At 59.2% G+C, this 15876-nt stretch overlaps 2 protein-coding genes across 16 annotated transcripts in view; one reads left to right on the top strand and one right to left on the bottom strand.

Moving 5' to 3' along the window:
• The window catches only part of ENTREP2 (endosomal transmembrane epsin interactor 2), a 461731-nt gene extending 460383 nt beyond the window's left edge, over positions 1 to 1348 (top strand). For 5 of the 6 annotated variants that reach the window (XM_055363975.2, XM_055363973.2, XM_055363974.2 and 2 more), the window contains one exon: positions 703 to 1309. In XM_055363975.2, coding sequence (XP_055219950.1) covers positions 703 to 814 — 112 coding nt within the window. In that variant the 3' untranslated portion in view covers positions 815 to 1309. Of the gene's footprint in view, positions 1 to 702 lie in introns of all 6 variants that reach the window. The other variant, XM_055363976.2, reaches the window with a different exon arrangement.
• A 57-nt stretch (positions 1349 to 1405) lies between these two features.
• Positions 1406 to 15876, bottom strand: part of APBA2 (amyloid beta precursor protein binding family A member 2) — a 222511-nt gene continuing 208040 nt past the window's right edge. For all 10 annotated transcript variants that reach the window (XM_063698431.1, XM_063698432.1, XM_063698433.1 and 7 more), the window contains 5 exons: positions 14092 to 14271; positions 12829 to 13041; positions 11278 to 11397; positions 5643 to 5783; positions 1406 to 2656 (listed from right to left, as the gene is read on the bottom strand). In XM_063698431.1, the coding sequence (XP_063554501.1) occupies positions 2585 to 2656; positions 5643 to 5783; positions 11278 to 11397; positions 12829 to 13041; positions 14092 to 14271 (726 nt within the window). In that variant the 3' untranslated portion in view covers positions 1406 to 2584. The remainder of the gene's footprint in view (positions 2657 to 5642; positions 5784 to 11277; positions 11398 to 12828; positions 13042 to 14091; positions 14272 to 15876) is intronic.

Genomic DNA, 15876 nt, shown 5'->3' with positions numbered 1-15876 from the left:
AGCCTGAGATACCCATGCCACTCAGCTGTGCTTCCAGAAGCCTTCCGGAGAGGGTCAACTCCGGGGCAGAGTGGGGAGGGCCAGGGCCTGGACACACCCACGCCCGTCCACGCTGGCCATGGCAGCCCCTCCATGGACGTGGCCTCCAAGGGCTGCTGGGAGGAATGCAGGCCATGGCTCAAATTTTTCCTTAAATACAGGTTTTTAAAAGATGTGTGTGATTTGGTGGGAGTCCTGCCTGCATGTCCTCAGCTAGCCAGGGCTCTCTCCCCGGGACCTGCTACCCTGCCTTGTCCTGGGCACAGCAGGAATGTCCCCCTTGGCCTCCTGAGTGGAATCCCGTTCCCTCCAGCTTTGACTCAGGCGACATTTCTTTTCATTCCCCAAGGATGTGGCCATCCCTGGCATTCTTGTTTGTTGGCCACGTCAAGAATTGTATTTGCTTTTCATTCTTAAGCATATTCAGAGCGAGTGCATATACATTTTGGCATATACGCAGCTCTCTGTGACAGTCTCCTATGATCAGCTTTCTTTGCCTCTATCATGTATACTTTCTGGGAAGAGGGCGGCACAAAGCTGGTGTGCGCCTTGAAAGGCTGTCTCTCTTATATGCCCCTGATGGCCAAGGTCATGCTGAAGCAAGCCCTTGGCCCACACCCTCTGGGCGGCTAGGTGAGAGTAAGTCTTTTCCTTACTCTGCAGTTCCCCAAGAATCCTGGGCCGTGAAGGTGGTCAGTGCCCACAGCATGGAGCTCACGCTGCTGTGGGCAGGCCAGAGAGGAGGGCTCCTGCCCATCCAAGACCCACAGCCTAACCCAGCTGGACCCCAGGCCACCGCCTCTGAACAAAGCCCATGCTTGCTACCTGGCTTTCCCACACCAGGTGACACCAGAACGGTGGCCATGAAGAAAGGTAAGTGCTGGCAGAGCTGCCAGAATTGTCACTCTAGACAGGCTGCAAAGGACCCACAGGTGCAGACAGGGTGCTGGGATGGGCGGTCCGGCTTTTACACACGCACACGCATGCACAGCTTTCCCAGGGGCCATTCACGTTGAAATCTGAAGAAGCCCAAGGCTCCCTGGCTCCCTCATTCCATTAGTGAGTGCTCTGCGGACGTGTCTCCCTGCTGGGGCAAGTGGGTCAAGAACCTGGCACTGACCCCGTGACCTGGTAGCATTGCTGGCACCTCCAGTTGCAGCGGGGCGTTGCCCAGCTGACACCTGGTGCCCAGAGCACCCACCTACCGAACTCATTAGTGACAGCTTCCAAGGTTCAGGATCCAGGAGGAGCACAGAGCAGCTGTGGCTGCCACCGCATAGTGAATTTGCAGAGCCGCATCCAAGCTGTGAATGAAAGGACAGGTGGGCACCCGCCACTCAGGTAACAGACCAGTCACACACACGGCTTTTCATCACGACTTCAGGTTTATTAGTGATATGCGCGAAGTCTTCCTACGGGTAGCTGCATGCAACACACGGCACTCCTTGAATACAGTCATCCTAAAGCTTTAGTTACTGCGTGGTAAGGCTTCTTAAGTCACAGTGTATTCTTCAAGGCCTGGGCCAAAAAAAGAGACTTCAAGACAAGATGACGTCAGATTACATGGATCGCTAATGAACCGAGCTGGACTAGATCCGACTTGATCTACACACATGCCACTACTGCTCAGGGCCGCTGCGCCACGCTGGCCAAGGGGTCTGCACTCATGGCTGGCTGCTTTAGGTGCGGCCAAGGTCGCGTTTTCTAGAGTGGGTTTCGTTTCCTCGGGGTCGCATGTGCGTGGATGTGTGTAGATCGATTTTAAAGAGGGGGCAGACACCTGTGCCCTCCTTGTCTCTGTGGGATCCCTGCCCGGGTATGCAGTCGGGTGGGAGGGTGCCCAGAAGAGACGACGGGAGAGGCAGGTGTGGTCATTAGTCACATTGGAAAACCCTAGAGTCTGGAAAAAAGCCTGCCAAAATAAAAGTCCAAATAGTAATAATAGCATCTAAATAAACATGGAGTTTTCATGTTGTGGCCATCATCCTTTATTTACAATCAATCACATGTCCCCAAACTTTCATTACAAGTCGTGTCCTGGGAGCCAGGCTGCCCGTGTCCCTGCAGTCAGTGGCAGAGGCAGCTGTTTGGGACCATTGTGGGGGCTCCACAGGACCCCCAGACGTCCCAGCCAAGGGGGCGGGAGGCAGGGGTGACGGCTGCCCTGCCCCGGGAGCCACGTCCCTCGGAGGCGCCAGTTCGCTCCGCACAGCTTCAGGGAGGAAAGACACACACTCCACACCACGCACAGCTACCGAGACACACCCTGGCTTGTGCAGGGAGAAGACAGTCCAGAACGTGGCAAAATACTTGAACGCTTTACAAACAAACATTTGTTCTGTGACTCTCCTTTGATAAAGACATACCCCTTTTTGGCAAAATGAAAACAAAAAAATCAAGTGGGTGGTGAGGGCACACCCTTTGGGGAGCCAGCGTTCGTGGCTGGGTTGTGGCATCGGGGTCAACTCTGCGGCCCGGCTCCCAGCTCCTCTGGGCCCGGGCGGCCCTGCCCGGTGTCCTGGCTGCGTGGCCAGGCTGGGGTGGCCTAGATGTACAGCGGGGTCTCCTGACCCGTGAGGAGCCTGAACATGGCGGCGGGCATGGTCTTCATGTGGATCTGCGGACAGAAACAGGAGGCTGAGCTGCTGCCCTCCCACCTCCCCTCCCACAATCAGGTGAAAGCAACGGACAGAGGCAAACCCCCCAGAGTTCTGCTTCAAATGCCCATCTCCTAGAGCGAAGGAGGAAGGCCAGCCTGCCCAGGCCTGGGGGCACTTACGATGCCTTCCAGATGCGGCAGACCGAGACTCCAGGCCCCCACCCCTGGCTCCGGAGGAGTCAATACGGTTGAGTGCTAGTTTTGCTTCCCTTCCAGCTGACACCCGAGGGGTGAGAAATTGGACTTCTAGTGGTGACAACAGTTTGCCCATCCACTGGGGCTGGCTGGGGGTGGCCAGGCCTCGGCAGAAACTGCGAGGGATGCACTCTGCTTCAGTGAGGAGGAGACCAATGGGGGAAGACACACGCACCCCTTCTTTTTTTTTTTTTTTTTTTTGAGACGGAGTCTTGCTCTGTCGCCCAGGCTGGAGTGCAGTGGTGCAATCTCGGCTCACTGCAAGCTCTGCCTCCCGGGTTCATGCCATTCTCCTGCCTCAGCCTCCTCAGTAGCTGGGATTACAGGTGCCCACCACCACACCCGGCTAATTTTTTTGTATTTTTTAGTAGAGACTGGGTTTCACCGTGTTAGCCAGGATGGTCTCAATCTCCTGACCTCGTGATACGCCCGCCTCGGCCTCCCAAAGTGCTGGGATTACAGGCCTGAGCCACCACGCCCGGCCTACACCCCTTCTCACAAAACACACACGGGCCAGGCAAGTGTGCTGGGGGCTGGGAACAGGCTCGCTGGGGCCCAGGGCACCTCAAGTTCTTAGCCTTTGGGGATCAGTGAGCAAATGACCCTTTGGGGCCTGGCCTCGAGCCCTGACTCCAAAGGAGCTGGGTATACAAGCAAGGCCTCAGACCGCCCCAGGGAGACCAACCGTGTGGGTGGCGCGCCTTGTAATCCTTCTTTGCGGACACTGGGAAGGAGCAGACTCTAAACGTCTGCTTCAAGAACAAAAAGGGAGCTCTACTGCCCACTTCTCCTCCCCTGAGCACGACGCTCTCCCCTGTCCTGCCCGGGACTGTGCTAGGCTGCGGCCTCGGGATGGGGGCCCTCGCACTGCCAGGGTCAGCTGCCGCAGGCATGCTGGCCTCCCCACGGGGTGCAGCCGCCGTGCATCTGCCCCTCCTCGGGCAAGCAGGTCTCGGGCCCTGGGCTGAGCAGCCCAGAAAGGCACATCGCGCAGCTCTGCTTCTGAGCGTTGCCCTCCCTCCCCCGCCAGGATCTGTGTGGCCGGTGTAGGTTTCCGCTGCTCCTGCTCCCGGCAGGGGCTTCCTCCATCAGCCATTCCCTGGCGTTCCTCAACCAGAAACCCACCCCGAGACCCCTCGCAACTGCAAGCCTTGTTTATCAGTGACTCATGTTCCGCGTGGGCTCAGAGCTGCTGGAAACAGGCACCATAACCTCGGCAGGGCTGAAAGGATTCCAACGCCCCGGCCGCCTCCTGCCTCTTCCCCGTTCTCCCGCCCGCTCCTCCACGGGTGGATTTCCTACAGGTGTGGGGCTGATGGCCGTGGGGGCGGCCGCTTCAAAGCATCTAATTGGGAACACTGGCTTTTCCTTTCTTTGAAGCCATCAAAGGGAGGCTGGTGTCCGCCTGGCCCCTCCTCCTCCTGAGCCAGACCCTTGCCCCCACCAGTCCAGGGAAAACAGGCCTCCCAGCTCCCAGCCGACCCTGCAGTGCACAAAATACCAGTGTCCCGATGTGGCTCCGGGAGACCTCATCCGAAGAACAGGAACTAGAGACCCCTCCACCCCCCCGCCCACCCCACAGGCTGCAAGGATGGTCGCCACGCACTCAGCCTCACAGAGCCACCAGGGGGAGCACCACAGACCGCCCGGCCTGCTGCTGCTGTCCCCAGACCCAAATTTCCTGCCCGGTCCCCAGCGGGCCCGTCTGTAGGCCGGGCTCCTCAGCTCTCAGCCTCCCGCCTCGTGCGGCCACCACGCTTCCCAGAGAGCCTGCAGCCCCTTTGTGCTGAACACCCCTTCACACACCCCTACACACACACAGACACACCCACTCACACAGCCGTGCACATACACACTCATGCTTGACACCCCCATGCTCACACACACCCACAGCCACACACCCCTGCACACACCCACACTCGCACTCCTACACACCCCATGCTCTCTCACACACACACGTACATCCGCATACACTCACCCCCCCCACACACACTCCTCCACACGCACACTCTCAGGTACATTCACACAGCCACACACCCACACCCATCCACTCATGCACCCCTATACACCCACATGTGCACGCACACACTCATTTCCCACACCTACCCACACTCATACATCCCACACACACCCATGCTCTCACACATCCACATGCACACACCCACACTCGCTCACACTACACACACACGCACACCCGCTGCGCACTGGCCAGGCCTCCCCTGGTGTATGTGCCACCTCCCCAGCACCATCCCCCCTCCCAATGATCCTGCCGCCTTGTGAGCTCTGGAGGAAAACCTGCACCTCCCCCACACCATCCTCACACTGCCGTGGAAGCGATGCCAGAAAGAACTGGACTGCGGGGGGTTCAGCCAGTGAAGCGGGACAGGGCAAGCAGCCTGTCTGTGGGAGGGGATGGCCAGCAGGGGCAGAGAGGCAAGCCTGCCAGGGTGGCCAGAGCTGGGTGCCCTGCAGAGCTTCTGAACTGGACATACAGGTCCAGTCCCAAAAGTAGTGTCCAGGGAGCACCCCCAGCAGCCTGTGCCCTCCCGGCTGCTCAGTTAGAGCCAGACCGGGATGACTCCGCATCACCTGCCGCTCCATTCACCCTTGTCACAGCAGCCCCGGTGGGAGACACAGCCTGGCTGACCTTCAGACGCCCTATGTCCTCTGGAGCGGGGGAGGCTCATGGAGGGCAGGCGGGAGCACATGGGAACCGGCATGCAGAGGCACACTCAAAGTCCCTCCTTACCTCTCCAACCGAGTTGGACAGAGCTTGGACTATCTTCTCGTGGGCTGTGGCCACCACGCTCTGCCCGTTGATCTCGATGATGCGGTGGCCCACACGGACGCCCCCTCGCTCAGCAATGCCCCCTCTCATGAGGCTGCAGATCTAAGCAGACATGGCCAGGTCAGCACACGTGTTCCCGCCACACCCGACAGGCGCTCCACCATGTCCCCAAAGATGGGACATGCAGAGGGAAAAGCGCCACATGATGAATACGTGCACGTGCAATTCGCTGACTCACAGACAGTGATCCTTATGATATGCAGTATGTTTCCTTAAAACAAGAGAGTCAGTGCCATGGTGTGTGGGGAACCACCAAGTTTTCTGACTCCCACGGTGGAACCTGTCCCCCAGCTGCACCTAACCCAGGGCCGCTCCCTTTGTGGTCAGGCTAGAGAGTGGTGACACAGCCCAAGGCCACTGCCACCTGGCCTCCTACGGCACAGCCTGGTTACCATCCTGGAAGACAGGCACTTAGCTGATGGGCGAGCGGGAAAGGAGAGGCAGCCTGTCCCCTGGCCACCAGAAAGGTGGGGCCTCTGTTCTGTCAAGGGAAGGCTGTTTGCTGGATGCCCAAATGCTCTACATCGACAGGGAAGAGTCACTTTATTCCTACATCCCCCCCCCCCACCCCACAAGTGACATAAGGGCATTCTGTGCCAAACATACTGGTTCTGGTTTTGTTGGAGACAGGGTCTCATTCTGTCACCCAGGCTGGAGTGCAGTGGTGGGGGCTTCCATTCCAGCCTAAAAGTGACGCCAAACAGATGGACAGGAGGGCCTGGGAGCGCCTGTGACCACGAGACTGGACAGAATGGAAAACAGGCGCCCTGCACACCCGTGTTCACAGCAGCAGTGTTCACAACAGCCGAGGGTGACAGCACGGACTAGCGGAGAAACAGAATGTGCTCTAGGCCTGCAGGGAAACAGTACTCAGCCCTGGAGAGGAGGGAGAGTCTGAAGTGTGCTACAACACGGACAGACCTCTGGGACACTATGCTGCGTGAAACAGGCCAGGCACACGAACAAACACTGTGTGATGCCACTGATATGAGGTACCTGGGGTAGTCAGAATCACAGAGACAAAGTAGAAGTGGGGGGCCGCCAGGGGCTGGGAAGGAGAAATGGGCGGTGGTGCTTAGTGGGGACAAAGTTCCTGTTGGGGAGGAGAAAGACGTGCAGGAGAGCGTGGTGGCCATGGCTGCCTGACATGCAGATGGACTGACTGCCACAGAACTCTGCACTTCAAAATGGCTATGATGCTCGATTTTAAGTTATAGATATATTTTACCACAGTTATTTTTTAAATGAAAACAAAAATCAGAAAAATGGATGTCCAAGGAGAATTAGGACTAGAAGAGAAGGGGGTGGGGAGAGGCAGATTCCATACCGCAAGGCAGCTCCTTCGCCACCCCAGGGCCCTCTTATCCTGGAGAAAGGAGACTGTGCTGAGCCCTGGGAGGAGGCGAGTGGCCTGGGATGGGAGAAGCACAGACTCACCTGTCCCAAACACACATGCGTGTACACACACGTGCAGACACAGACAGCTGTGAGGGGGCCTCCCCCTCTCCTACACACCAGCACCCAGATTTCTGCAGCAGGCCCATATCTCATCTGACTGCTCGCTCTGGGTGCTAAGCATTGCTAACTGCCACAGGGAATGTTTCTGTGGTCATCAGGGAGAACCGCTGCAGGTCGGGACAGGAGCTGATAGACTCCTAGCCAGGCATCCTCCAGCACCTGCACATGCTCCCCAGGTGGCCGGGCACGTGGAGGCTGAGGGGACCCCCAGTCCCTGCCCACCAGCTCCCGGGATACAAGGTGCCGAGTGGCTGCCCCAGGCCAGCTGGAGTCAGGACTTCAGGCGAAGGGCCTGGCAAGGACGGGAGGACACTGGTGAGAGCTTCACTGGGCATGGTGGGGACGGGGGTGCACAGAGAGGTGACACCAAGGGAAGCGCCCCACTGCTGCAGGGCCGGGGGCAGCAGGAGCCCAGGGTTCCAGGCTCCTGAAAGTAGAGGCCAGGGCCCTTGGGACTGCGGGTCCTATCCTGAGCACGCTGTGAGGGACGAGGGGCTTGGACCAGAGTAGCCAGCACCCTCGGGTCTCCTGAATGTTATCCCAGGCTCATTGCCCCTGGAGGTCCCGGCTGGGCAGTGGAGCCCCAGTGCACCTCAGCCAGGCAGACGCCTGGACATGGCCCTGGGGTGGATGAGCCCTGGCCTGCAGGGGCACAAGTGGCAGCCACTGTGACAGCCTCTGTGTCTAGGTGCACAGAGGGCCAAATGGGGACAGCCAGCCCCTACCCTCAACCCCCACCATGACCACGGGCACTCATGGAGCAGGTGCAGAGGGTGTGGTCCGCACCTGGGGGCCTGAAGGGCCCGGTGTTTACCGCCAGGCAGCCAAGCCACTCAGAGATGGTGACTGATCCATATGGCCGCCTGCATGCCATTTTCTGGATCACTGGGGAGATGGATCATAACCATGCCGATTCATTTGCTTCATCTAACCCTCCCTGGCACTCTCAGGGTGAGCTGTCCCGTATCCTGGAGAAAGCCCCTGACAGCCAGCATTTGCCCCTCTCCTCGGCTGCCAGCATCTCCCCTGCATCCTGAGCACTGGGGCCTCAAGGAAGTGGGACCCCATTTCACAGACAGGGAGGCAGAGCCAGAGGGTGGAACAACAACGCATCCACAAGCAGGGCTGGGACCTTCAGACCCTCCTCATCCCCAGTCGTGACCCAGACCACCCCTCAAGTTTCACAGACGCTTGGCCCCCTCCATCACTCCAGAACTCAGACCCTAGACCCAGGGCAGAGACACCAAGCCGTGGGTGGCACCCTCTCTTTCGTATTGCCACCCCGGAGATGTTGTCTTCAGAATTGCACGTGACTCCTTCCTCACTGCAGGCCCCGCAAGTCGGCTGCTGCCCTCAACCCTGCACCCCCTGATCTTCTGAGAAACCCCCTTCCGCACCACCACCCTCAGCTTCCTGGCCACTCGGACCCACCTTGCCCCATCTTTGGGAGCTACTCCAGACCCCTCTGCACCTGCCCCAGAAGGCATATGGAGCGAGCCCTGGTCCCTGTCCGCTGCCCTCCGCCTTGACTTCACACCTGCCCATTGCACTCTTCAGCTCTCTGGGAAGGAAGGCACAGAACCCTGCACCTGGGCTTGGCTGGGCTGCTCCAGGCTGTCCCCTCCTTTCCCATTCATGTTAGCCCCAACAAAACACAAACTGGAATCCTTCCTTTCCTCGTTTCTTCTCCCCCTCTCCCCACCAGTGCTCCACATGGCTGTGTGACCTGGGGCAAGTCACTAAACCTCTGTGTGCCCCAGCTTCTCCAGTTCCTGTGCTCCTCGTGGGGTTATAGTTTGGGGAAGACCAGCAGACTGAGGGGGCATCAAACTCATCCCGGGCAGGGCTATATTCACAGGCCCTAAGAGTAGGCAGCCCCCAGGCCACCCCATGATGGGGAAAGCCAGCCTCTCCTGCAGGGCTCACAGCGACAGGGCTGTCAGTGAGCAGCACTGGCCACCAACCCAGGCCCACCTGCCTCCTAGGCTGGGCAAGGGGGTGCAGGAACAGGACAAGCAGCTCCCCAGTGCCACTCAGGAGGCAAAGGCAGTGTGGTCACCAGGTTTGGCCAGGCAGGGGCAGCCCAGGGGACACCACACAGCACCCCAGGCTCTGCACAGCACGGCTCCTCATGAGGGCTGCAGGGCTGTCAGTCCCCAGCTTCCTCCACTGTCCCCAGTGCTGGGGTGGGAGGCACACAGGCAGGGCCTGGTGATGGTCGGGGGTGCAGGAGCCCAGAAGGATGTCCCAGCCCTCCTCCCTGGGGCCCAGCCATGCCCATCCACAAAGTGCTCACAGCAGCTGCAGACAGGGCTCCAGCTGATTTTCTGCAGAGCCCCCAAATTAGCTGGGGCAACTGCTTGTGCCCAGGTCACATGTGTGCAGAGCAGTCAGGCAGAGCCGGACCAGGCCAGACTACCAGCTGGCCAGCTCCTGCGGCAGGTGCACTGTCCTGGACAGAAGTCCCAAGTGGGGTACAGACAACTCGTCCTGGCACCTGTGCCAGGTCCAGGGGCCACGGGGCCTCCTCCGTGGCAGAGACTAGGACCAGCGGGCCCACCTTGGATAGCTTGGGGTACTTTATGGATTTTCTCAGCTGATCTTCACAAGCACCTTTTGAGGGGAATCCAGTGAGCGTTAAGTGACTTGCTGAGGGTCACACAGCAGGGAAGGTATGGCTGACGCTGGCGATGCCCCTGTCCCTCTTCGTTCTGGGCACCAGCTGGCCCCCGCTTCCCAGCCTCCCCATGGGTCCGTGGCTGAGCTATCTGGCCAGTGGGCTGTGGGCAGAAATGACAAGGGCCACTTCTGCCCTGGCCCTGAAAACCTTCACAAGGTCTTCTGAGCTGCCTCTCTTCCTGCAGTGCCAGCCAGACACAGAGCACCCAGTGGGGGCTGCCAAAGCCCAGCTGAGGGCAGAGCCTGCGCCCCTGAGTGGCTTTGTGGAGTGAAGCTCACCCCCCACCGCCCCCACTGCAAATTAAACTGCAGCATGAATAAGCAATAAGCTCTCAGTATATGGAGATTTGCGGACTCTTTTTTATAGCAGCAAATTTGCTCTGACACAGCAGGGTCAGAGATGGGCTCTAAACCCAAGCCCTGGGACTCCACCCTGACGGTGGGTGTACCCCTCCATGCTGCTTCACCAGAAAACAATGGAGAAGATTTGGTAGTCCTTCTAGAATATTCTCCCACTGTCTTTCCTGACTGTGGGTGGGCACACACCCTCCCCATCACCTCCACAAAACTCCCACTCCAGCCCGCAGTGTCTCTCCTCCTGGGCTCCTTCATACTCAGGGCTGGTTTAAACAATTTGGGTATTGCCAGCCCTTTTCTTCTTTACTCCACTTAGTGGCCACATCTCTGCCCTCTGGGTCTTTTGCAGGAGGAAAAACAAAGGAAAAAAGAATTCAGGCCAGTCAAATGCAGGTCAACGAGAGGGTGGAAACTCTGGGCTAAAGAACTTTGGCCTGGGGAACTGGTACAGGTTTTTGGCCAGAACCACACTCACTCAAGCCCAGCATCACCTCCTCCAGGCAGCACTCCTGCCTTCCCATTGCCTGGTACAAAGCCTAACACAGAGCAGGTACTTCACAAATGTCTGCTGAATGGCTGAGTGAACAAGTGAATGATGAGTACATCAATGAATGAACGAGTGAACGTCTGTTTGTTGAGCACAGTAAGTGATGCCACGATTGGTTGTGTCCAAGCTACAGTGGCTGGTGAAGTCTGCTGCCCTCCCTCCAAAGCAGGGGACAACCACCATGGGGACAAGGGAGCCTGGGAAAGGCTGGAGGGGCCCAATCCACGGCCATGCCCTGGCCCTCCCCTCCTACCCAGGACCTCCCAGAGAGCCATGGAAAGTTCCTGCCCCAGGTGGCCTGGCTGTGGGCAGCTGCAACCACGGGCCAGGTCCTACCAGGCTGCCAGACATAGCCTGCCCCATTGGACGGGAGCTGCTCCCCCTCCCTGGGCCCTGCAGCGGTGGTGGTGGCCCAGAGCAGGAGGGGGAACTCACAATTCCATTCTGCACGCTGAAGCCCAGCTGGTACTTGAGGTCTGGCCGCTTGATAAGGACCGTGGTGACCGGGGGACAGCTGACAATGTTGAGCTTCACCTGTGTCTGGTTCTTCAGGCCCTGCAGAGCACGGGGACAGGAGTCACAGGCTGGGCCTTAGACATCAAGCCCGACCCAGGATGAGTGAGGCTGGCAGGGTGGTGGAGGCCGGGGGCAGTGAGAACACACAATGGGTAAGGCAGGCAGTCCCCTCTCAGCCTCGGTAGCCCCTCTGTGCAGCGGGGACAAGCCTCGCCCTGGCCCTTACCAGAGCTACCAGGTTTCCAGGGCAGCACTGCGCCCTCTGTCCCACCATGCGCAGGGTGCCTCTGCCCTGGGGAAGATTAGCCACTGCAGGAACGAGCCCAGGTTCTGAGTGCCACTGGGCAGAACCAACGCGCCTGGCACCAGGTCACCCTCAGGGTGTCGAGGGGGCCATCATCATGCCGAATTCGGGACAGCTTCCTATGGAAGGATGTGGGGACACCTTCCTCAAAACCCAATGCCCTCCAAGGACGGACCTCCTGCAGGGCAGGGAGTGACCGCACAGCAAATCTCTGTGAGTGAGGACGCAATTGTCAGCGGGTGCGCCAGGCCGCCGGGGTCCGGTGGGGGTGAGGAGGCACAGGGAGGAACCCAAGCCTCCACCTGGGAGCTGCAGCCCTGGGAGGGGGGGCCTCAACTGCTAAGCCCTCTGGTGCCACTGGTGGAGGCCTCTCCCATGTCTCTGTGTGGCTGCCCATCGGGCAGAAGCTCTGCCGGGCCAGCTCCGAGAGCCAGTCTATGGGATGCTCTGGCCTGGGGAATGCCCTTCATCTCTCACGCCGAACAAAGAGGAGGAAGGCGCTTCCTCCAGCACCAAGACCACAGCAGGCTGGGGAGGAACATGCCACAGAGGGCTGGGGGCCAGGCAACAGCTGGGTCACAGGAGCCGCCAGCAGCAGGCAGAACCCACTCCTTCGCAGGCGGCCAGTGTGAAGGCCCCCACCTTACCTGCCGGTGACCCTTCTGCCTGACCCCTCACAGCGACAGGCAGCACCTCCCAAAGCTGCAAGCTCACGAGTCTGACGGTCAGGGTGGCCTCCTTACTTAAGGGAACCTGCGTCCCAGAACCCAACCCATGCAGGGTGCCCCACCTCCCCAGCCCAAGAGCACTGAGGGGGTTTCCCAGAAGCGGGACTTTCAGTGCTAACCTGGCAAAGTCCCAGGCAAAGCAGGATAAGCTGGTCACCCTATACTCACTGGTTCTTGGGCCCTTGCCCAGGGCCACATGGCTCGGTACAGGGCTCAGACAACCCCTCCCTTCCCACCCCAGGGCAGCCCGGGTCCACCTCTGATTCAGACATGGGGAATAGTCTTGAGTTCAAATTCTGATACCATCATCGACCAGTCACCAGGTGGGTCTCCCTGGGCCTCAGTTTCCCCATGGGTGAAGTGGGGATTGCAGCAAAGTGGGGATCAAGTGAGGCAGGGTTGAGGTGACCCCTGGGTGGAGGGTCCCAGGGTGCCTACCTTGATGATGCCTTGGCAGGTGGCGAGGGGCAGCCCCACCAGGCTGGTGCCATTGATGGACATGATCTGGTCCCCAATGCTCAGCTTCCCCGAGCGGGCAGCCGGGCCGCCATTCATCATGTTGGCCAGGATCACCGTGGGCAGGATGGAGCCCCAGCCCGACTCCACCACCACCACGCCCAGGATCTCGCCCTTGTGCTTCTCCAGCTGCAGCTGCAAAGGGATCAGCAGTGTGAGAGGGGCTGGCAGCAAGGACCGGGGCCTCTGCCAAGGACCCACAGGAGGATGAGGCTGACCCTGTCCTGGCATATCCCGCCCTGCCCTGGGATCCAAGGCTGGCTCATCTCAGCCAGGAGAGGTCTTGGGCTGGGAGCCCTGCCCACCCACCCCTCAGCCTCACCCCAGTCTGGCTCCCACACCTTCCTGGGGTCCACCCAGCAATCCTGGGAACCTGGAAGCACAGACCCCCCTATCCCCACACATGCCTGGCATTGACCCCAACCCCACCCGTGCCCAACATTGACCTTCCCACCCCAAGCAGGGCTCCAGTGTCCTGGTTCCTGCTCCTTCCACACCCACAGAGGCCAGAGGAATGTTCTCAGGCTCCCATACCCATATCCTGCCCCCGGCCTTCACTCTTGTTGGAAAAGTCCTTCTACTTTTATTTCCTCTCAAAGGTCACTGTCTCAGAAACTGCCTGGAATGTCTTCAGCAAGAAACCAGGATCACGCATTCACCCATTCAACAAGCAGCAGAGACCATCCATTCATCCACAGCAGACACAATCATTCAGCCATTTAACAAACAGTCCAGGTATGGGCCATCCCCAGGGAATTTGCTCCTCTGCCCATAAGAACTTTCCAAAGTCCCCTGGGGGAAGCCACTGGGACCAGCTAAGGCCTCTGCTACTGGTGGCTTCCAGCCTCCTCTGCCAGAGCCCCCAAGCTCCCTTTAGAGATGCCACATGCTTTTCAGAAATATCTCCTGGGTGCTGAGTGCTGGTTGATGATAATAGCAGCATTAAAAGGCGCATTTTCGAGGTCATTAAAGCTGACTGTAATCAGCTTCTTTGTTACAAACACCTCATTTCACACCCAAGTGCTCAGCTGGAAGGCAGGAGTGAGGTGCACATTCCGGGCCCCACTCGAGTCTGATAGGAAGGCAAGGGTGCGCGTGAGGACCCCGGGAAGGCTCGCTCTGCAGGAGCTCAGGGAGCAGAAGCTGGCAAATGTGGCCTCCCTGAGGCCGGTGGGTGTGGCTTACCTCCTTGCAGTTCTCCGAGTTTGAGAAGTGGATGAGGTCGTCGTTGTACATCTCCTGGGTGTTGATGATGTCGCTGTACTCCTTCTGGCTCAAGTCTTCGGGGTTGATGCCATTGGCTCGCAGGAACTCCTGGTAGGCCACGCTGAAGGCCTGGCCGATAGACTGGGCGATGAGCTGGGCCTGTGCAGAGGGCAGGCCAGCTGGAGACAAGCCCGTGGCACAGGCTCCCCGCAGCCTCCTCAGCAGGGGCTGCGGCAGGGCTGGGTGCAGGATGCACCCGTAAGCCTTCAAGGGGGCCCTTGCTCGGACTTAGAAGAACAAGAAAGAAACTGGGGGCCCTCCCTCATCTGATGAAGGCTGTCTCCCACCAGCACTCCACCGTGAGCGAACCCCAGTGTTGCCCTGAACCCCAAAGGGTCTGCTCCTGACTGTCCCTGCCTAAGCTGTGGCAGGGCCCAGATGCTCCAGGGCAAAGCTGTTTCAAAGAAAGTCTGGGACAACAATGAATTATTTACTACATGTCATATTTTTGTTGCTTTTTTTTTCTTTTGAGATGAGGTCTGGCTCTGTTGCCCAGACTGGAGTGGGAATGTAGGTGAGCACAACCACATCCAGCTAATTAAAAAAAGTTTTCTTGTAGAGATAGGGGTCTTGCCATATTGCCCAGGCTGGTCTCAAACTCCTGGACATAAGTGATCCACCTGCCTTGGCCTCCCAAACTGTTGGCATTACAGGTGTGAGCCACTGCACCTGACCCCATCTGTATTTCCTTTCCACTCATCTGATGCCGAAAATGGACTTTCAGTGTGTTTTCCGGGAGCATCATGCTGCTAGTTGTCTACCCCGCATGTATTTATCGGTAGCAACAGAACCCAGTGCCCACTGGAGGCAGAGGGTGTGCCTGGCTGCTCTTCTAGGGATGTGTGGCTGTGCCAGGCCAGGCCTGCAAGACATGAGACCTGGGACTCCACACAGGCCCCATGAAGCACGTCACTTCTTTCTACTTCCGCTGAGCTGCTTCAGTGGACATCACCGACTCTGACATGGCAAAGGCCTGGACATTGAAACAGCACTCAGGGCCTGGCCGGCCGCCTGCTGGTGCGCAGACAGGAGACAGTGGGAGGTGAGGGCTGTACTGAGCTCCCGGAGCTCGCCAAGCAGGCTGGCAGCTGTGCAGCCCTGGGAGCGCGGCGGGGCTCTTGGCCGCCTTGGTGACGCCTCAGCCCACAGCGGGGCCTCCCGCCAGGCTCTGGGCTGTGTGAGCCCTCCTTATGCGCTGTCCTGCTCCTCACGTGCCTCCCCAACTGCCCTCAAGGGGGTCCTGCACGGGCGCCCCCAGCAAACTCCTACTCAACAGGATCCCAAAACAGGTGAAAACAAGGGCTTTGGCCTCAATTCCCTTCCCACTCTCCACGTGGCAGGATGTAAGAGCAGCAGATGAATGTATGCATTGGGAAAGGCAAGCTGGGCCGGATTAGAAGCGCGCAGCAGGCGGCCTGCCCTCCAGCAGGCGTGGAACTGCCCTCCCTGACGGGCCCTAAGCGGTTTCCAGGACTTGCCGGTTCCCACGCCCAGCATCTCTGCCGCGCGCACAGATCCAGCTGGAGGCGCGACGCCCGGGGACCGCCAGATGGCGCCGCCGGGCTGGCCTGCGGAGTTGGCGAGCTGATGGGGCTCGGCAGGAGGGCCGGGGGCAGCACCCGCGCAAGAGAGGGTCGGGCCTCCGGGAAGAGCGGAGGGCGGCCCCCAGGCCTCTGCTTCTGTCTCCGCCTGACGAGGCCACCT

This window comes from Gorilla gorilla, chromosome 16 (genome assembly GCF_029281585.2).
Source record: "Gorilla gorilla gorilla isolate KB3781 chromosome 16, NHGRI_mGorGor1-v2.1_pri, whole genome shotgun sequence".
Classification (NCBI taxonomy): Eukaryota; Metazoa; Chordata; class Mammalia; order Primates; family Hominidae; genus Gorilla; species Gorilla gorilla.
The sequence above is the reverse complement of the archived record's forward strand: the minus strand, read 5'-3'. Positions and strand labels throughout refer to the sequence as shown.